At 36.4% G+C, this 21,643-nt stretch overlaps 4 protein-coding genes across 5 annotated transcripts; 3 read left to right on the forward strand and 1 right to left on the reverse strand.

Moving 5' to 3' along the window:
* The first annotated feature begins 739 nt into the window (after positions 1-739).
* Positions 740-2,602, forward strand: LOC104760457 (berberine bridge enzyme-like 28). The gene has a single exon (XM_010483380.3). The coding sequence runs from the start codon at positions 830-832 to the stop codon at positions 2,444-2,446; it is 1,617 nt and encodes a 538-aa protein (XP_010481682.1). The 5' UTR covers positions 740-829; the 3' UTR covers positions 2,447-2,602.
* Positions 2,603-7,065: 4,463 nt separating this feature from the next.
* On the reverse strand, positions 7,066-8,067 carry LOC147921488 (uncharacterized). Its single transcript, XM_087497704.1, has 3 exons — positions 7,814-8,067; positions 7,494-7,687; positions 7,066-7,181 (listed from the first exon to the last, which is right to left on the reverse strand). The coding sequence occupies exons 1-3, from the start codon at positions 8,065-8,067 to the stop codon at positions 7,066-7,068; spliced, it is 564 nt and encodes a 187-aa protein (XP_087353830.1).
* A 2,334-nt stretch (positions 8,068-10,401) lies between these two features.
* On the forward strand, positions 10,402-12,596 carry LOC104760456 (alpha N-terminal protein methyltransferase 1). Of its 2 annotated transcripts, none has more exons than XM_010483379.3 (8): positions 10,402-10,826; positions 10,938-11,082; positions 11,159-11,217; positions 11,318-11,428; positions 11,529-11,630; positions 11,745-11,799; positions 11,886-11,983; positions 12,086-12,596. In XM_010483379.3, exons 1-8 carry the CDS (start codon positions 10,524-10,526, stop codon positions 12,209-12,211), a joined length of 999 nt encoding a protein of 332 aa, XP_010481681.1. In that variant the 5' UTR covers positions 10,402-10,523; the 3' UTR covers positions 12,212-12,596. The 2 variants fall into 2 exon arrangements, 1 of the variants encoding a protein (XP_010481681.1); XR_015589207.1 differs by having other exon boundaries at positions 10,507-10,826; positions 11,542-11,630.
* Positions 12,597-16,143: 3,547 nt separating this feature from the next.
* Positions 16,144-21,308, forward strand: LOC104760454 (vesicle-associated protein 1-4-like). The gene is made up of 4 exons (XM_087497705.1): positions 16,144-16,372; positions 19,593-19,753; positions 19,860-20,046; positions 21,150-21,308. The coding sequence occupies exons 1-4, from the start codon at positions 16,144-16,146 to the stop codon at positions 21,194-21,196; spliced, it is 624 nt and encodes a 207-aa protein (XP_087353831.1). The 3' UTR covers positions 21,197-21,308.
* Positions 21,309-21,643: the final 335 nt, after the last annotated feature.

The raw sequence follows: 21,643 nt of genomic DNA on the forward strand, positions 1-21,643 counted from the left end.
CCCTTTCCTAGAGGAAGCTTTGATTGTTCTGAAATTGGGTAATGTTCTCTTAGTTGCAGGTGGTCTCTCTTCTTAGTGTTGGTTGTGGTGGGTCATTGTGGGTGTTAACCGGCCCTGCCTAGGGTATCTTTGATAAATCTCATTCACTGGTTTCTTGTAAAGAAGAGGTTACTTAGCTTTCTTGGGTTCTATCTCGCTTCGGTTTAAAGTCGTTTTGCTTTTGTTTTTGGTGTAAGGTTATGTGCTCTTTCGAGTTGAATTTAAAAGTTCTGAGTTGTATTTCTAGTTTATATTGTTTCTCTTGTATGGGGCTTAATTTCTGAAGAAATCTCGTCTTCTTACGGCTGTTGACTCTAGGGACATTATATCGTCTACCGACTTTAGCTTCCCACTTTTGGGCGTTTTGTATCCTACTTGTTTCGTTGAACCGAAGCAATATTTAACATTTTTATATTAATATATATATATATATATATATATTTAACATTTTTATGATTGCTTTTAAACGCTAACAAGCACAATCATCCCCAAACACTGCGTTTGATGATGGTAACAAACATTGAAACTAACGGTGTTATCGTCTCGATAGTATTCATAAACCTTTCTTTATAGTTTTTTTTCTGAGTTTTTGTATTTAGAAAGATGAAAAAAAAACTATTTCAATCTACTCAATTTAAATGACGATTAATCAATTTTTATAATTTGGGTTTTGTTTTTCGACGTCAAAATTCTATAGGGTCCTAAAAGCTAGGGCTTCCCTCTATTCTTTTTTTTCCTATAAAATCACTCCCATCTCTACACTCACTCTCCACTATCACCTATCTTAAAAATGGACTTGTCAAGCTTTTTGCTCTCTCTCTTACTCTTTCTAGTGTATCTTTCTCCTCCGCCTCCTCTTGTTTCAGCTCATACCACTAACCACGAAGACTTTCTCAGGTGTCTTTCTCACCGGATGAACGACAACACCGTCGGATCCAAAGTCATACACACCTATAAAGACTCTTCCTTTTTCTCCATCTTAGATTCTTCCATACAAAACCCCAGATTCTCGATTGCCGAAACACCTAAACCGGTTTCAATCATAACTCCGGTTAAAGCAAGTGACGTTCAAGCCGTGATTAGATGCGCGCGGCTGCACGGTATCCATGTAAGGATCCGCAGCGCCGGTCACCACTTTGAAGGTCTATCTTACATCGCGTACGACAAACCATTTGTTGTCATCGATTTGAGAAAACTTCGGTCAATATCACTAGACGTCCATGACCGGACTGGTTGGGTCCAAACCGGAGCAACCACCGGCGAGTTGTACTTTGAGATTGGGAAAACCTCCAAATCTCTTGCTTTCCCAGCCAGTATTCACCCAACCGTTGGCGTCGGAGGACAGTTTAGCGGCGGAGGTTACGGTACGTTGCTTAGAAAATACGGTTTAGCAGCTGATAACATAATCGATGCACTTGTTGTTGACGCGAGTGGGAGGATTCTTGACCGCCAAGCAATGGGAGAAGACTACTTCTGGGCGATTCGTGGAGGCGGGGGATCAAGCTTTGGCGTTGTACTGTCATGGAAGATTCAGTTAGTCGATGTTCCTTCAACCGTAACCGTGTTTAAAGTCAAGAAAACATCGAAGAAAGAAGCTGTTAAGGTCATCAACAAGTGGCAGTACGTTGCGGATAAGGTTACTGATGATCTTTTTATCAGCGTAACGATGGAGAGATCGAATGAAAACATGGTCCATGCTTTGTTCACTGGACTTTATCTTGGTCCCGTGAACGATCTTGTGGCTTTGATGGAAGAGAAGTTTCCGGAGTTAAAGCTTGTGATCGAAGATTGCAAAGAGATGAGTTGGATTGAGTCTGTACTCTGGTTTGCTGATTTCGCTGAAGCAGAATCACTTGGTGTTCTTGCGAATAGGAAGCGTACATCTCTATCTTTCAAAGGAAAAGACGATTTCGTTCAAGAACCAATACCCGAGGCGGCTGTTCATGAGCTATGGAAACAATTAGAGGTGCCTGAGGCTCGACTTGCAAAGCTCATACTAACTCCATTTGGTGGGAGAATGAGTGAGATCGCAGAGCACGAAACGCCATTCCCACATCGAGAAGGAAATCTCTATGAGATTCAGTATTTGGCTTACTGGAGAGAAGAGGAAGACAAGAACAAGGCTGATACAAAGAAGTATCTCCAATGGGTTGAGGGTGTTTACGATCTTATGACACCTTATGTTTCGAAATCTCCAAGAGGAGCTTATGTCAATTTCTTGGATATGGATTTGGGGATGTATCTTGGAAAAGATAAGACAAAGTACGATGAAGGAAAGAGTTGGGGAGTGAAGTACTTCAAGAACAATTTCGAGAGGTTGGTGAAGGTGAAAACTAGTGTTGATCCAACAGATTTCTTCTGCAATGAACAGAGCATTCCTCTGCTCAAGTCCGTTGACGACATCTAAAAATAACCTATGAGCTAGTCTTTTTATCTGTGAAATCATCTGTGTTTTTATTGAATACTTGATGATGCTCCAAGTATTCAAGATTTCTCTGTGTGTTTGTGATATAAGAAGTGTGTTTCGGAATAAAGATTTCATGGTTTAAATGTTTAACTAAAAGCAGTTTCTTCAAGAGCAAGCAAGTGTAACTAGACCAAGAAACCTCTTGAAACCTTTACGGAACGTTGTTGATACATGAATTTGATAACGTGAAATGTGGTTAACTGGTCTTGTAGTACTACTTTTTAACTTCAATACAGGATTATTAAACTTACTCTTCCACAACAATACAATTTATTTTTCTATAAACTCTTAAATATCTACCCGAAAAGTCAACAAAGTTTTGAAGTTTAAAACATACTGAAACAAACTAATTAATATATCTACATGGTTCAAAAAATTGGATAAGATGCGCCTCGATTTTAGGAAATCGGTGAATCAAACCGATAAAACGGGTTAAGAGTTCAAAACTGGTAATAATCGGTCAACTCGGTTTAGTATTTGTTTTCTTTATCTTTTAAAGTTTTTTTTTTTGACATCGTTTTGAATAAATGAAAATGTTCAATAAATACATATATTGAAATGCTATGAAACTAGAGAGTTAAAGGGAGAAATCTCTCGTTCATATTAATCATATTCGAATGGAGGTTACATATATATAGGGAGTACAAAGGCTAAAGCCCAAACCGACATAAGAATAGGCTAATGGACTAATGGGCCTAAAGGCCATGACACAAGACATGGACCGTATGGCCGTGTACCATGGACTGTAGATGGGCCGGTCTATAGAGTCCACTAAGTGTTTTACAATACTCCCCCTTAGACGAGATGACCATGCCATGTTGGACGGGATCGACGCAATGTGCTTAGGGGATGCTGCCTCAATAAAACCTTACCAGGAAAACCCAGTGGGACAAAACCTTGGTGAAGGAAAAAGAGTACAGCACACATTGCTCCCCCTGTTCCAAACATCATTCCAAGTCCTTAAGCCTCCGCATTCCAATCTTGTGCGTGAGCTTCTTGAATGTTGTTGTCGGCAATGCTTTGGTGAAGAGATCGGCTGAGTTGTCGCATGACTGTACTTGTACCACTTGAACTTCTCCGGCCTTTTGTAGTTCATGTGTGAAGAAGAACTTTGGCAGTATGTGCTTCGTCCGATCTCCCTTGATGTATCCTTCCTTGAGCTGTGCGATGCAGGCCGTATTGTCTTCATAGAGTACAGTGGCTTCCTTGTTGTCGTCCAAGTCACTATCTGTCCGAATATGCTGGGTCATGGACCGCAACCAAACACACTCACGGCTGGCTTCATGGATGGCTAGAATCTCCGCGTGATTTGACGATGTGGCCACAAGAGTCTGCTTCATTGAACGCCAAGAGATCGCCGTACCACCGTGTGTAAACACATAACCTGTTTGTGACTTACCATTGTGTGGATCGGATAGATAACCTGCATCAGCAAAACCAACTAAACCTTCTTTGTTATGGTTAGTATAATATAGACCAAAATCTACCGTTCCTTGCAGGTACCGTAGGACGTGTTTAATACCATTCCAGTGCCTTATAGTCGGACAAGAACTATATCTTGCTAGGAGGTTCATGACAAAACATATGTCCGGCCTAGTGTGGCTAGCCAAGAACATTAACGATCCTATAGCACTGAGGTAAGGCACTTCAGACCAAGAACTTCTTCATTGGCCTTCTTAGGAGCAAATGGATCTTTATCCAAGTCTAAGCTTCTAACAACCATTGGGCTAGTCAATGGGTGAGCTTGCTCCATATTAAATCTCTTGAGTACCTTTTCTGTATATGCCTTTTGATGCACAAGGATCCCATTGTTTCTGTACTCAAGCTGCAATCCCAAACAGAATTTTGTCTTGCCTAGGTCTTTCATCTCAAATTCTTTCTTGAGGTATTCTACAGTTTGGGCGATTTCTCCAGAGGTACCGAGGATGTTTAAATCATCCACGTAGACTGCTATTATCACAAATCCTTTGTTTGCAAACTTCTTTATGAATATACATGGACTGATTGGGTCATTCTTATAGCCTTTCTTAGCTAAATAATCACTTAGTCGGTTATACCACATTCGACCACTTTGTTTCAGTCCATAAAGCGATTTGTCTAGCCTTATGCAGTACTGGTCTCGAAAACCACTTTTATCTTTGTGTTCTATATCCTCTGGTAATCTCATATAAATCTCATTATCCAGTGGACCATATAAATAGGCGGTTACAACATCCATTAACCGTAAATCCAAATTTTCTCTTATGGCCAGACTTATTAGATATCTAAAAGTCGTTGCATCCATCACAGGGGAGTATGTCTCCTCATAATCTATGCCGGGTCTTTGAGAGAATCCTTGTGCTACAAGCCGTGCTTTATATCTCACTATCTCATTTTTCTCATTTCTGTTCCTTACAAAGACCCACTTGTGTCCAACTGGTTTAATGGTAGGTGTTGTCCTTAAGATCGGACCAAACACACTTCTCTTCTTCAAAGAGTTTAACTCCACATCAATGGCTTCTTTCCATTTAAGCCAATCTTTACTTTGAGTGCACTCTAATATAGATGTGGGTTCTAGATCCTCATTTATCTCAAGTGCTACCTTGTATATAAATATTTCATCAATGTCAACATTTTTCCGGTTCCATTGTATTCCATACATTATGTAATTGATTGATATCTCATTGTTATCAATTCCTTCAGGTTCTTGAGGTTCAGCGTCCTGAACTTCACCTGGTACATTAATTATTTCCGCGGCCATGTCTGGTTTTTCTGTAGTTCCCTGAACCTCGGTCTGTTTTGCACCTTTAGACTTTCGAGGATTTTTATCTTTGGAACCTAACGGTATACCTCGTTTCAAACATGGTTTAGACTCTGTAGCAACTTGTTTATTGTGTTCCTTCTGAACATCAATACGTACTGGTGCATTGCAAGCTGGTATGTACGATTTTGTTACTCTCTTTGGGTCAGCAAAGGAATCTGGCAATTGATTAGCTAGCTGTTGTAAATGTATAATCTTTTGAACCTCTGCATCACATGCTAGAGTTCGAGGATCTTGCCAATTTAAGGATGTTTAATTCCATGTTAATTCCTTGACCAGCTTGCTGGTCTCACCACCTAACATAGGGAATTCGGACTCAACGAATTGACAGTCCGCGTATCTGGCCTTAAATAGATCTCCTGTCAATGGCTCAAGATACTTTATAATGGTGGGAGACTCATATCCAACATATATTCCCATCCTCCTTTGAGGTCCCATCTTAGTTCTCTGTGGTGGAGCAACAGGTGTATAAACGGCACAACCAAATGTTTTGAGATGGGATAAGTCTGGCTCTTGACCCGATAATAGTTGGGATGGTGAATATATGTGTTCACTAGATGGCCTGATGCGTATGAGTTCTGCTGCATGTTAGACCGCGTGTCCCCAAGCCGACACAGGAAGCTTCGATCTCATTAACAATGGTCGAGCTATCAATTGTATACGTTTAATGAAGGATTCAGCTAATCCGTTTTGTGTATGGACATGTGCCACAGGATGTTCCACACTCACCCCTATGGACATACAATAATCATTAAACGCTTGGGATGTAAATTCACCAGCATTATCTAGACGTATAGTCTTAAGTGGAAAGTCTGGAAAGTGTGCTCTTAATATTATGATTTGAGCCAACAGCCTAGCAAATGCTAGGTTCCTTGTGGATAACAAGCAAACGTGAGACCATCTGGTTGATGCATCGATCATAACCATGAAATATCTAAACGACCCACATGGTGGGTGTATTGGTCCACATATATCACCTTGTATCCTTTCCAGAAAATGTAAAGTCTCTTTTGTGACTTTTACTGGTGATGGTCTTGTGATAAGTTTCCCTTGTGCACATGCTACACAAGTGAGATTTTTAGGGAAAACCTTTTTCTCTTTAAGATTGTGCCCATTCGAACTCTTAATCACTTACGCATCATGTTCGAACCCGGGTGGCCTAACCGGTCATGCCATAGAGTGAATTGTTCAGTGAACATTTTGTGCTTTGCCAAGTTAGCTTCTATCATATTTATCTTTGCATGGTATAAACCAGTGGCTAGTGCAGGTATAGTCTCTAGGACCTTCTTTTGGCCATTTACATTTTCTGTAATGTATAGGAATTCTTTAGTTCCTTCACCCTTGGTTTCAACATGATAACCATTTAGTCTTATATCTTTAAAGCTCAATAAGTTTCTCTTAGAGATGGGTGAGTATAAGGCATCACTTAGTTCAATGTGTGTGCCGTTAGGCAACAAAACGTGAGTCTGGCCGTAGCCTTCTATCAAGTTAGCTATACCCGCAATTGTACTAACATTTGCACTTTTCTTTATAAGATTTATGAAATATCTTTTGTCTCTTAGTATAGTGTGGCTGGATCCACTGTCCACCACTAGTTCACTCATGTCCTTGGCCATTTCTATAAATAGGACATAATTTTGTATTTTAATAAGACAATTATAAAATAAAAACCATTGCATTTAAATCAAAATAATAATCCAATACAATAAAGGAAAATAAAGCATAAAAGCATTGAAATTAAACCAAAATAAAACGAAAATCAATCATCATTGTGAAGGCAATCGGAAATCTCTAGCAAGTCGTCATTCTCATGATCGAAGTCTCCTTCATCATCGATGTACGCATAGTTGGCTTCCGGATTTTTCTTTAGAACTTCTTGATATGCATCAATGAGATGTTTGGGAGTTCTGCAAGTCTTGGACCAGTGGTTTGACATACCACATCTGTGGCAGACCGATTTGGCCTTGGTGTGTGGTTTAAAGGACCCACGGCCCCTACCACCACGTCCGCGGCCTCCTCGGCCAGCCTGTCCGCCACGGCCACCACGTCCTCTGCCACCACGGCCTTGGCCGTAGTGTCTTTCTCTGTGGACGTAGTTGGTCTCATGAGGCTCTCTTGGCTCCTTAGACTCTACTGCAGTTTTCTTTCCCAAATCAACCTTATTTGCTTCCGGTAATGGGGCTGTACCAGGAGGTCTCATAGCACTGTTCATCAGCAACAACTCATCATTCTGCTCAGCTAGCAGTAAACATTCAATGAGTGCCCCATAGTCAGCAAAACCTTGATGCCGATATTGTTGCTGAAGAACTTTATTGTTAGGGCTGAAGGTAGACAAGGTCTTTTCTATCAGCTCCCTTTCAGTCACCTCTTTTCCACATAACCTAAGGAGTGAGACAATCCTAAAAAGCTCAGAGTTATACTCCTCCACGGATTTGTAATCCTGGATCCTTAGGTTCTTCCAATCAAACTCGGCCTTTGGAAGGAGCACCGTCTTTTGGTGCCCGTACCCGCGTTTAAGCTGTGTCCAAAGGGCGAGTGGATTGTCTATGAAGAGGTACTGGCTTTTGAGACTCTCCGCAATATGATGGTGCATATGCTGGAGACACTTATTCTTTATCTTGTCAGTGCTCTCAACTTCCTCATCAATGCAACCGGCTAGGCCGTTTGACCTTAGATGGATTTCGGTGTCTTTCACCCATTCCAAGTAGTTCTTTCCAGAAACTTGCAAGATGGGATAGTCTAGGCTCTTGAGGTTTGCCATCTGCATATAAGATAGACAACCGATAGTTAGCATGCGATATTTGAGATCGAATCATGCAACAAATATTGATTCAGGTCATGCGGTATTTAAAACCGAAACATGCCTTAGGCCATGCGGTATTTGAGACCGAAACATGCCTTGCCTATTATAGATTTCGTTTGGTTTAAATTCATACATGCAAAGACAACAAAAGCAAATATGTATGCATGCAACAATTTCCTTATTTCTAGATAGGATTTCCTTTTTCTTAAATTTCCTTTTCTTTCTAGGATTTAGTAAATTTGTTTTAAGGGTTTTACATAATTACTATAATTAATTAGGAACTTATCCTAACCAATGTTTTAATTTCCGATTTCATAAAGTTTTAGTTTTAGAAAATTAATAATTTACTAAAAACTTAATCGGATTCACCCTTGATGCAAAACTATGAAATTCGGGTTTTGAGTTTTAACAATCCTAGAACATAATTCATGCAACCGAAATTTACATGAACAAGTTATGCTTAAATAGATCCTATCTTATACATGATCCGATTTCAATATGATGCATGAATGATCCAAGTTTCAATATCCTAGAATAACTTTAAACAACAAAATATTTCTAGGTTCTTATGCATCACAACAAGCAACAAACAACCAAATTTAATTCATAATATAATTGGTTTTAATTCTCAAGAAATCTAACAACCTAAACACCAACCGATTTTTAAGTTTTAGGTTTTAGAGATCTTTAAACTTTGTTGGTTGTGTACTTGTTTGTTTTAGGGTTCTATATGTTTAAGTCCAAATTCGGTTCATAGGGTTTTAAGAGGGTTTCAGATTTGTTTTACCTTTCACCGATTTGGATCTGACTGGATGTGAACCGGGAGCTAACAGACCTCGGTTGTACCTCTCTCTCGTTCACGAACCACGAACAGGACTACGGACAGCTTTCACGAACAGCTTCCACGGATCACAAACAGCTTCCCACGAACCGCGAACATCTTCCCACGAACTGCTCCTTTGTACCGCTTGCACTCGAACTCACCCCCGGACCGGAACCACGAACCTCGATCAGGTTATCGATAGAACTTGATCACGAGCTTAAGAGATGAGCCGGTCTATAGAGTCCACTAAATCTTTTACGACATGAAAAAATGCTTAGTTATTAACATTGTTAACTATGATTTAGTTAGCTCTACTTTTTTTTTATTTATTTATTGGAACTAAACTAATTTATATTCCATATTAACTAGATGTAAATATATTAAAAATGTTCTAATAAGTAACATTTTAAACATTATAGATTATGTTTTATTGTAAAATTATATTAAAAAATTTGAACGCATATGTTTAGATGATCTAGCGCTAGATCCCTACTGAACGTCTAACAATTTTAAATATCTTTAAGCATATATCTTTAAGCATCAATTATTTTAAGCTCCAGTTATCAAAACATTCATCGGCATCGATGTTGGGACTGACTCTGCTGTATTATATTGTCGTGTTGTAATTACTACAAGATTAAAAAGATATGGAAGAAAAAATAAAAATAAAATAATTATTACAACTGGCGAAAAGCTTATAGTTATAATTTAAAGAATTGCAGTGTATAACCAAAAAAAAAATATAATTCACCCATTAATTATACTAACTATACTAACTATCAAAAGCTTATATACTCTAATTTTATATATTACTTACTTAACTTATTACCATCCTTCTACCACCATTATCTTTGGTCACAATCGCCGGTCGCCATCACTTTCGGCAACCACCCCTGTCACCACCTTCAGCCATCACTTCTGGCAGTCACCTCCGATCACCATATCCGACCACCACCTCCATTGACCACTATCTCTGGCGACCACCATCACCACCACCACACCATTAAAATGTGAATGTCACTTGAGCGTAATATAGTAATCTTACAATGTTCTTTGGTTACTCACTTAATTTCGTCCATTAGATAACTATATTTTTTTATTATCTTTGTTATTTTGGTTACCAAGGCAAATTCATCCTTTTTAATGTTTTTTTGTTAGTTATTCACTCCGTTATGTTTTAACTAAAGTACGCAGATTAAAAAGTTTTTACTTTTAGCAAATTCAACCAATTAAAAACAATACTGCATAATATAAAATACTAAACTAATCTAAAAGTTACATTGAAACTTGAAAATATCCTATATTATGAAATAAAAAAACTTCTCTAAAACATCTTATATTTTAAAACGGAGGAAGTATTTTTTTTTTGCACGATTTTGATTCTATTTTAGAATTGTTTTTATGAGAGTTAACTGTAAAGTCAGGTGATTTATATTATAAAAGATGTTTTTATGCGACAGACAAAAAAAGTTTTTAGAAGAGAAGAAAATAAACCACTGACAAAACCTAATCGGGTGAAACTCTGGATAGTCCGAGACCCGGGTTTGATAAACAAAGCCACGAACCTCAAAAGCCCAACAACAACAAAAACATGTTGTTGTCTCTATACAGCCCATTCGTTTCAATTGGCCACTTCCATTGCCACAACCACCAAAACCATATCTCACCGCCGCCGTCGACGACGAAACTTGCTTCACCACCGTATCTGTACCGACGGAAGAAAGAGAGGAGAAGCGTTACAACACTCTTTTCTGATTCCATGGAGATTTGTGGCGTAGATTCTGAAGGGAAAGAGTTTGATAGCGTACAAGACATGTGGAGAGAAGAAATTGGAGAAGAAGGAGACGAAACTAGAAAAACCCAATGGTACAGAGATGGTGTTTCTTATTGGGAAGTAAGCTTTCGAAATCCTCTGATCTCAAAAGCGTAACCTTTACTTAGTTTTAGTTCTCTCCTGTATAGTTTCTTAGATTTGATTTTGTGTGTATGTGTTGTTAAATTAAAGGGTGTTGAAGCTTCGGTTGATGGAGTATTAGGAGGATATGGTCATGTGAATGATGCTGATATTATAGGAAGTGAAGTGTTTCTTAAGACTCTTATGCAAGAAAGATTAGTAAATGGTGGAGCTAATCAGCATTTAGTAGCTCTTGGTAACTCTCCTCTCTTGTTGGTAATGCTTCACTGGATTATTATTACTTATGTGTTTCTTACAAATCCCACTTGTAGATTGTGGTTCTGGTATTGGGAGAATCACCAAGAATCTTCTGGTTCGTTATTTTAACGAGGTGAAGTGTTTTTTTTTTTTTTCTCTTGAATGCTTCATGTTTTAGTGTATGTTCTTCTCTGTCGTTTGATAACCATTTGTGTATTCTTTTTGATCTTCAGGTTGATCTTCTTGAGCCTGTAGAGCAATTTTTGAATGCAGCTCGTGAAAACTTGGCATCTGCGGGCTCAGAAACGCACAAAGCAACCAACTTTTTCTGTATCCCTCTTCAGGTAACGTTTCTTGAAGTATTTGTTGTACTTTTTCGTTATATGTTATCTTTGTTTTCGATTCCTTCTTCATCTTTGATTTGTGAAAGTTATATAATCATAGGAGTTTACTCCAGCTGCTGGAAGATATGATGTCATATGGGTTCAATGGTGCATTGGGCATCTCACTGATGATGACTTTGTTTCTTTCTTTAACCGCGCAAAGGTAGAGACTTTGTTTCTATGTTCAGTCACTCCACTACACGTTGAGTAAATTTGTAGTTCCCTTGCACTGTGTTGTTGCTGTTTAATCTTGTGTGGTGTTATTGGTTGATCTCAGGGCTGCCTAAAACCTGGTGGGTTTCTTGTCGTGAAGGAGAATAATGCTAAAAAAGGTTTCTTCCGATCTCTCTTTTGGAACCGACACTTTGACATTCTTATGATCTGACACAAAACTACATATATATTTTTTTTCCTGCAGGATTTGTTTTGGATAAAGAGGATCATAGCATCACCAGATCGGATCCCTACTTCAAACAACTCTTTCGCCGATGTGGGTTACATCTCTATAGAACAAAGGTCGAATTCTTGTTAGTGTTTTTAAAAATCTAAATCCCATAAAGTTAAGAACCGTTGGTTTAGAGATTTTACAGTCTTTTTCTTCAAAATCACATTTTGCAGGATCAAAAAGGTCTCCCACAAGAGTTATTCGCTGTAAAAATGTATGCTTTAACGGTTGACACACCACCCAAAATCCACCGAACCAGATCAAAAACTCATAGCAACAGACCGCAGATTATCAAATGACAGGTTTATTATGGAATCTTAGTCTTTTAAATTGTAAGAGAGAAGCTACGTACCAAAGTTGTTGTAAGATCTGGATCAAGACTTGGCTGCTTCACTGTCACATGGTTTGGTTTTGGCCTGCTCGAACATCTTCACCTTCATGTAATGGAGACTTGCCATGTTTATTTAAACAGCTATTCAATATCTCTGCCACTTTACTTTATTTTGGGTTGAAAACTTGACTTCTAGTTTATCTACGACCGGACCGGTCACCTCGGAGCTCGACTGTACCAGCTTCCTATAGAACTTAAAGAGTTTTCTTTACTCTGCCAACAACAAACTTTGACTATTGTCTAAGGAGTCAATGAACTATTGGGATTAATTATAATTTTCAATTTATCTCGAATGTTTTAACCCAGTTTTCTCTAGTTTTTATTTTTTTTCGATCATCGACTAAACCTCTCGGTTACTATTCCAGTGGGCCAATATTCGATTTTTCACCCAAACTTGCGCATGTAATTCTCTTTCCAGATAAGGTTCGATGACAAACCTTACAAAACTCCCTATTGCTAACGGGATCTTTGAAAGAACCCACATTTGTAATATATTGGGAGACATTTAAATGTGACGCGCTTGGTTTATCGTTGCCAAATCTGTCCTTGTACAACCAAAGCATTGGGTATCACAATTGTCAGCAGTGTCTCCAACCCATTCGTATTTTAATAATATAAAGAAGGTTACAAATGTGATTTCTTTGTAAATTACATTTTCAAAATGTTTTAGTAAAATTTGTCTAATAGATGGACTAAATTTATGTGTACATTATATTTCAGAGTACATAATCACGATTGATACAACGGTGAATAGAAAGAATCGGAATATTAAGTGTTTTGAGTATATCCTAAAACGAGTTAGAGGATCATCATCAACCAGGTCAGCCGTTCTTTTATTTTTTTAATGGTCAAATTTTGGTGGACGATAACATATTATATGAACATGTTCATCCAACAAAGGTAGTTTCTGATACCGTTTTGCGAAGTAAATCCACAAGATAATTTTTTTTTTTTTTTTTTTTTTTTTTTTTTTTTTTTTTTTAAAAAAAATTCTTACTAGTAGATATCGCTTGTGTGTTGTATTAGTGTATACGTCACTATTCAGATACAAACTTAGAGTGTAAATGGATGACTTAAATTAATAGGTTGAATAAATTGAATGATCATTTAGCCAATTTTTTATCATTTGAGATAAATAAGTTGGAAAACTTATTCAATCCATTCAACCAAAAAAGCTGGAGAAATGAACAAATTATAAAAGAATTTCGTTCAACTCTTTCATCTCCTATTTAGTGGATGAATGAGTTGAATGCTATTCGACCAATTTTATTCAACTCATATTTTTTCAACTCATTCATCTCTAATGCAACTATTTCAACCCTTAGTTGGATGCTTGCTCTTTAAATAAATAAATTGTTTTCTTATTCGTCTTACCTAATTTTATACATAATGCTAAGCTTAGAATTTTAAACAAACTTCTTGAAGGAAAAGCATGACATGAGTCAAGTATTAGTTGCTTTTTTAAGAAAGTATTATTTATTTGTCTTACACCATCTTACATTAGAGCATCTCCAACAATCACCTTCATTTTAAGGGGATAAACTTTCAAAATAAAGGTTTGAGGGTTAGTTACTCCAATGATACACCCTCAAATTCTTTTCTAAAAGTTTTTATATTCACATTATTTTTTATATTCACATTATAGTCCACAATATCATTAATAATTAGTTATAATAATAAAACTTTCATATATAAATATAAAAAATACAATTAAAACATACAATTAAAAAATTATATCATACAATAGTAATAAAACCTTATATGATTACACAAACTAATATGTAATTTTTGTAAAAAAAAAAATATATAAAATAAAATTACATGATATAAAATTACTCAATATAATTTTTCCCATAATGCTCACATAGATGATTAATTAGTGTGTCTTAAAAAGTTATGATTAATGTTATTGTTGTATAAATTTTGTTTTTAATGGTGTATCTTTCAAATATCAATAATTTGAATTTTAATTTAGTGTGTTTGAATTTATATAAATATCTTTCAAACAATTAAATTTAATAGAATGATTTGTAAAATCTATATGTTTAAAGGACTTAAATGAAATATGTGAAAGATTTTGAAGGTCTCAATAGTGTACCCTCAAATTTGAATGTTCAATATTCAACTCCTTAAAATTTCAATGTTTAAGGGTTGTTGGAACTTAAAACCCCTCAAAATTTTGAGGGTTTGAGGGTTTGTTGGAGATGCTCTTGGTAGTGTCTATCCTTATAACCTATCATTAACCTAGGATTCTAGGAAAACAAAATGACTATTACCACTCCATAATAATAAAAAAAAATACTTACAGTTAGAAAATAACGAGGGTTTCTGACCTAAAAAGACAAAAATAAACAAAATAAAATAAAATAAAGACAAGGATAATTTAGCTATTAGAAAGTGGGTGACTCATCGTGTTAACATGTTAAAGTTGGTTTAGTGTGAACAAATATATGTTATCTAATAGAGTTTAACGTAGTTTCTGTTCGGCATAATTTTAATCATTTAAATTATAATAGATAAATTTTATTATAATTATGATATATTTCATAAAAAATAGTGAATTATGTATTATTTAGAAGATTATATTGATATGGACCGTAACGGCAAGCATTGAGACAATACGGACTGTAACTGTACCTTGACATCGACTGCATTCCTTTGACGAAACGACATTGTCAAGAGAATATTTGAAGTTGATCTCATCAAGAGAATATTGGAAAATAACCTTATCTTGTGAAGGGAATATTGGAAAACGACCTTATCTTATGAAGAGGCAGTTACACGAATCCAAGTCCCATGAGGATTAGGGTTGACAAGGTTTCTCTATAAAAAGGGAGCTACGTCTTCATGATACGACACAAAATCGAGAGCAAAGGCAAGATACTTCACGAAACCACAAGACGCACGACTCGGTTCATAGATTTACTCGCTGCGTTTGATTTCTTGTACTTTGCGATCGATATTTGATTAATAAAAATACTATTCAACTATTTCTATCTCGTTTTCCGTAGACTCTAAACAAATCGATTATTTTTGCCCAAACAATTGGCGCTAGAAGGAGGGGTAGAGTAAACTACGTGAGATGACGAGAAACAGAGGTGATACTGCTAACATCGATGCGAATGTCGCTGCTCAGCTTGAAACCTTGACTACTAAGCTGAACAAGACAGTGCAGAAGCTATCACAGATCGAGGCCGATAACGCTAGGCTACGGGAGGAGAACGCTTCGCTGGTGACAGCAGGGAGAGTTTTTACCGAAGCAAGCTCTAGATTTCGTGGCGTGCAAGTGAGTCAGATGCATAACCTTAACTCAACGCCTAGAACTAATAATCGAACACCCACAACGGAAGATGGACGGCTGGAAGCTCCTCATGAGGAAGAGAACGGCGGAGGAAACCCTGACATAAGGCAGGTGCGTGAAAACCTTACCCGTGAAGAAAATTTGGATCAACAAGGAACTGTCAACACACCACATGTGACAGGAAACTGAAATGAACCATATGCCAAGTCAGCCGAAGCCGCTTACTTGGAAGCTATAATCAGAAAACGTCTCGGTGTAGTAGAAGCTATGATTGAACGACTACCAGGAGTGGCTCCACCGATCCGGAAAAACAACTTTCACTTGTATGCTGATACACCTTTCTCTGATGAAATTGCACTAACCGAGATGCCAAGGAAATTCAAGTTTCCAACCATGAAGATGTATGATGGAACATCCAACCCGGATAACCACATAGCACAATACAAGCAACAAATTTTCACGACAACCATTCAAAGGGAATATCAAAAAGCTACCATGTGCAAAGGATTTGGCTCAAGCCTTACATGGGCTACACTTTAATGTTTATCAACTTGCCAAACGACTCAATAAATTTGTTTGCGCAATTGACAGATCTTTTTGTGGAGCAATTCGCAAGTAGCAGGAATCTAGAGAAAACAACTGATGATCTTCACGAAATACGTCAAAAAAGAGACGAGTCGTTGCGTGCCTATGTGGGATGCTTCAACAAGGAGAAGGTGTCAATACCTAGTTGCAATATGTCAACTGCCATCTCGACATTCAAAAGAGGTTTACTACATGATGGTGACTTGTACAAAGAACTTACAAAATATCAATGCAGAACCATGGAAGATGTGCTCTCGCGGGCATGGGCACAAATAAAATGGGAACAAAACACACAATATCGACTTAGAAAGTCATCACAATTTGATTCTCGTGTAATAAGGAATGAAAGAACAACTCAACATGTTGAGTCTTACAAAAGACTCCGAAGCGAAAACACTTACAGCCTAAGCAATAGTGACAACACTCATCAAACTATGAACAAAACTGAAAGTGAGGAGCGCAAATTAACAACATGACAAATACATCTACGACGTATCGATTTTTACGGCATGGTGATATCAGGTTTTTTAAGTTATTATTCATTTTTGGTTTGTTTTTAGTTTTGCTTGTTTTCTAACATTGATAGGATCTTTCAATAAAATAAATGAGTTTTAGCTTTAAAGATAATAGAAACAGAAATATAGTGACTAATTAACTATCGTGCAAGCATACCTTGCAAACCTGGTAGCCATGGGCTATAATCGAAAATCTTAGAAAGTATATGAGCGATTATCTATCAACAAAGGATTTTTCAGCAAGATAGTTGCTGCTAAGTGCTAACCCATTGAGGAAGCAGACGCAAACAACAAAATTGTGTCAAAACACTCAACGCAGGAAAACATGACAACGAAACACTCATTAACAAGAATCTTATAGTGAGACTCTTGATGTACAAATCTTCAAGACGTACTCTACTAAAACTTAGAACTCATGTCATGAACATGAGTTACAAACATGTCACAAGAAAAAAATCACGTCATGTGATGTGAAACTTGTCAAGATACGATAAACAAGTCTTACAATTCAGGAAACGATCCTGAAGTTGTTTACTTTATATAGTAATGAGGCCATTGATTCACGAACACGTGAACGATAGGCTTACTACGAAAATTGGGTAATCACTTAAAAGCGAAATACTTGCTGCAACTGCTTGTTAGCGAGCATTTCCACAATGTGAAACGTTTAAAACGTCATCGCAGTAGAAAACATCTTCACGACGTGCATCATCTTCACGACGCAAACCGTTTCTACAATGTAAAAACGTGCAAAATGTCATCGTAATGCAAAACATCATCACGATATGAAACGCCTTCACGTCGTCACAATACTAAATACCTTCACGACGTATAACATCGTGAACAATGTTGCATCACGTCCCAAAACTACAAGATCACGATGTGGATCATGACATCGTTAACGAAAGGCAGCGAATGAATCAGCATGGAGCTAAACTAAAATGACTAAAAAATCAAGTGCGAGAAAACTTCTACGTCTAAAGGTATGCTTTGACTTAACAAATGTTTAGCTATTATATTTATGACTTATTAAAATAATACCATATGTCTATACAACTCTCTAAATTCTTACTATAGAAATAGAAAGTGGGAGCAAACTGTTGCGCATAATTTTAATCATATAAATTATAATAGATAAATTCTATTATAATTATGATATATTCCATTAATAATGGAGAATTATGTATTCTCTAGAAGACTATATTGATATGGGCCGTAACAGCAAGCATTGAGTCAATACGGGCCGTAACGGCAAGCATTGAGTCAATACGGGCCGTAACTGGACCTTGACACCGACTGCGTTCCTTTGACGAAATGACATCATCAAGAAAATATTCGAAGTTGATCTCATCAAGAGAATATTGGAAAATAATTTTATCTTGTGAAGGGAATATTGGAAAACTATCTTATCTCATGAAGAGGTGGTTACACGTATCCAAGTCCTATGAGGATTAGGGTTGACAAGGTTTCTCTATAAAAAGGAAGCTACGCCTTTATGATATGACACGAAATCGAGAGCAAAAGCCAGATACTTCACGAAACCACAAGACTCACAACTCAGTTCATAGATTGACTCGCTGCGCTTGATTTCTTGTACTTTGCGATCGATATTTGATTAATAAAAATACTATTCAACTATTTCTTTCTCGTTTTCCATAGACTATAAACGAATCGAATATTTTTGCACAAACAGTTTCAATGTCGCATAATTCATCAATGTTTGTACCATGTATTTCTCTTTCATGTAGATAACTAACATTATTATATTAATCGAATATATATATATTATATATATATATATATATATATATATATATATATCTTGTGATACTTATTTTTCTTTGTTAGAGTTCATTGTCTGATCTATATAATTGTTTATCCCCTTAAAAGTAAATATATTTATGGATGCATATAGTAAATGTTTGTATTTGTAAAACTTAATTTGTAAAATAATGGGCATCATGTATGAAAGTACTAAAGAATTATGATGGTATCTAATAACAATATTAGATCTAGATTATCATTGATCTGAATAATCTTCATTTTTTTTCGTTTACCGACTTAACTCTAAATAATCCGATGTAATAAGGACTGAGTAACCACCAGCAGACAAGATGATTTCAATCCATGTGCGCCAGATCAACAAAAGCATCGCTATTTTCTTTGCGCATTTTAGTCTATTAATAATGTGTTCGGTCGAATATAAGTTTATAAATTAAGATCGGATCTCGAAAATTTCTCATTAAATTATTGTTATGTATGCACCCAAATCCAAGCTTTCATTAAAGCACTTAAAACTTTTTTTTTTCGTAGATTTTAAGGTTTTGTATCACATCAGTCCGTTGTAAATGCAAAACAAAAACTGTGTTAAAATCACTTATTTGAATTTTATGATAAGATATATGTTTAATATCAATATATATATTAATAGTTATAGGCGTGCCTGTATAACTGTTTTATCACACTCTTTCTTTAAATGTTGCTGTTTAAAAATATTTTTACCAATGGAAGAACCATTAGTTCTAAGCATTATAGACAAGTTCTTGTTTGTATAAGAACTCAAGTTCTTAATTAAATTCACATTAAAGAAAGACTAAGTTGAGTGTTTATGACTCCTTTCAAAGTTGACGGCTAAGCGTATATATCTTTGGTTGGGTTATAAAAGATTAGCCACGTATTCCCAATAAACCCTAATACTGTACTCTTCTTTTTTTAGTTCTTATTTTCGTCTGGTAAAGAACTCTCTCACTAACTCTCCAATGGACGGTAAAGTCTAGCCTCCACAACATCAAGTTTTCATCAATTTTCGTGGGGAGGAGCTGCGCAACAGTTTCATCAGCCATCTCATAGATGCTTTACAAAGGAATGGGATAAAAATACCTTTACAGACAAGGAAGAGAGCACGGGTGAAAATATAAGCTATCTTTTCGAGAGGATCAAAGATTCGAAGATTGCGCTAGCTGTGTTCTCGGAAAGGTACACAGAATCAAGATGGTGCTTGGATGAGCTTGTGAAGATAAGTGAACGTGCAGATGTAGGCGAGCTTAAGGTGTGATCTATGACAATATATATATTGAAGCTTAATGTTGTATATTTATTCATACATTGAGAAAATGGTATACTAACTGTTCGAATGCATATGATTTATCACAAAGGCAATTCCTATCTTCTACAAAGTGCCTACTGAAAGTGTGAAACAACTTGTGGGAGTGTTTGGTGACCAATTTAGGCGTCGAGAATGGGAATATCGGTATGACCGTATGAGCAAGAAAGGATCAATAGATGGAAAGAGGCTGTGGCATGTGTCTCTGGTAGGATTGGGATGGTGTTCGATGATAAAAGGTATTCTCTTTGTTCCTAATATTGGTTTTGGATTTTTTATTTATTTACCTTTTTTTTTAGATTGATTTGATAGATGAAAAACTGAAATAATTCATTTCTTGATGTTTTTTCCACATGGTATTAGTATAGTTTATTTTCCTATTCCCACAAAAATATAATTTAGAATATAATATATTGTAAATATATATGTGTGAAAAAAAAAACCATTAATCTATTAGAAACAAATGAAGTATTTATCACATTCCTTTGTAAAGCTAAAGCTAAACCATCTACGAGATGAAACCGTTGTTTGAAATATCCTGCTTGCCTGTAACGAATTGAAACAATGTTATCGGGATTCAGAATTACTCTGCTAACCTTGAAACCTCTAGAGACCTAGATCTTTATTCACTCTTTCCCACTCAAACTCATAGGAACAATTGTTGAACCCCATTAATCTAACCTTTTGTGTTTTTTTTCAATTACACCCTTTATTAATCAACATATATAGAGCTTGTTTACCAATGTGTCATATTCTAATATATGCCATAGTTAAGTCTGATCGTTATCTCTTGATACAACTGCCAACGCCTCAGATAGCTTCCCTATAGTAGCTAAGCAGCGGGAAGACGTTCTCTAAGAAAACAATTTTTTTGACAACCGGTGTATCTTCTACAGTTCTACACTCAAGATAATTCTAAGTATATAAATAGCATATTTCTTCGTAGTCTTTTACTAATTAAGTTCCTCAATATAATTGGAAATGTACTTGACATATTTTAGTCATTGCTACTTCTTCGAGTTTGTAGCTAGAAGCTAAATTGGTCCATACTATCATGTTAAGATTTATGGATTCCTATATTAAAATCAATTTCTCGAGGGACAAAAAAAAAAAATGAGTTCAATTTCTGATGAGTATATTATTTGATATATAGTATATATACCTTACGTTTTTATCACATTTTAATGTGAGCTTCCAAAGTATGATACATAGTATGTAACGCTAGGTTCATTAGATAATTAAGCTTGTATAGTAGTACTCTCTTTATACATATTTGTGATTTTTTTTTTCCGTGAAATCTAATAGAAAAGTCCCAATTTTTTTTTCTCTTTCGTTTTTGCAGCTTGTCAGAGAGTGATTTCATTGGAAATGTCTTCAAAAAGGTCTTGATATCAATAGAGGAGATAACCAAAAACTCTCATGTCGACAAACATCCCGAAAGAGGAGAAACTTCATTGAACAAGAATTCTTAAAAATCCCTTAAGGCTCAAAAGGGAAACCTAGAGAGTCAACCTAAACCTAATGAGATCATAAGTTTCAATGCAAGCAACTCTTTAGCTCCTCAATACATTTCCTCAGGACACGGTCAAACCCTGGTACAAGGCAGTCGTATCACAATTCAATTTGCACAAGCAGCTTCTCCAGCTAACGCATTGCCACTCGGTGTGCAACCAGTACAAGGCCCTCATATAGGGGTGGTTCAACCTAGCCATGCCTCAGGTTTCACCAGTACAAGACCACCATATGACGGCTTTCCAGTTAGACATGGCAACCATAAAATTAAGGGGAAAGGAGATTCTTCTACTATGACCAACAATACTAAGAAACCCAACAAGT

The sequence above is a fragment of the Camelina sativa genome, chromosome 18 (assembly GCF_030686135.1).
Source record: "Camelina sativa cultivar CO46 ecotype springtype chromosome 18, ASM3068613v1".
In the NCBI taxonomy this organism is placed as follows: Eukaryota; Viridiplantae; Streptophyta; class Magnoliopsida; order Brassicales; family Brassicaceae; genus Camelina; species Camelina sativa.

Bases quoted from the DNA above. Each gene is read 5' to 3' on its own strand.
- LOC104760457 (XM_010483380.3), top strand. From the start codon at position 830: ATGGACTTGTCAAGCTTTTTGCTCTCTCTCTTACTCTTTCTAGTGTAT.
- LOC147921488 (XM_087497704.1), bottom strand. From the start codon at position 8,067: ATGGCAAACCTCAAGAGCCTAGACTATCCCATCTTGCAAGTTTCTGGA. The intron at 7,688-7,813 runs GTACGGGCACCA...CTCACTCCTTAG, and splicing joins TGGACACAGCTTAAACGCGG to GTTATGTGGAAAAGAGGTGA. The intron at 7,182-7,493 runs GTACAGCCCCAT...ATGCATATCAAG, and splicing joins CAGTGCTATGAGACCTCCTG to AAGTTCTAAAGAAAAATCCG.
- LOC104760456 (XM_010483379.3), top strand. From the start codon at position 10,524: ATGTTGTTGTCTCTATACAGCCCATTCGTTTCAATTGGCCACTTCCAT. The intron at 11,218-11,317 runs GTGAAGTGTTTT...TTTGATCTTCAG, and splicing joins TGGTTCGTTATTTTAACGAG to GTTGATCTTCTTGAGCCTGT. The intron at 11,984-12,085 runs GTCGAATTCTTG...CACATTTTGCAG, and splicing joins TACATCTCTATAGAACAAAG to GATCAAAAAGGTCTCCCACA.
- LOC104760454 (XM_087497705.1), top strand. From the start codon at position 16,144: ATGTTTATCAACTTGCCAAACGACTCAATAAATTTGTTTGCGCAATTG. The intron at 19,754-19,859 runs GTGTGATCTATG...TTTATCACAAAG, and splicing joins CAGATGTAGGCGAGCTTAAG to GCAATTCCTATCTTCTACAA. The intron at 20,047-21,149 runs GTATTCTCTTTG...TCGTTTTTGCAG, and splicing joins ATGGTGTTCGATGATAAAAG to CTTGTCAGAGAGTGATTTCA.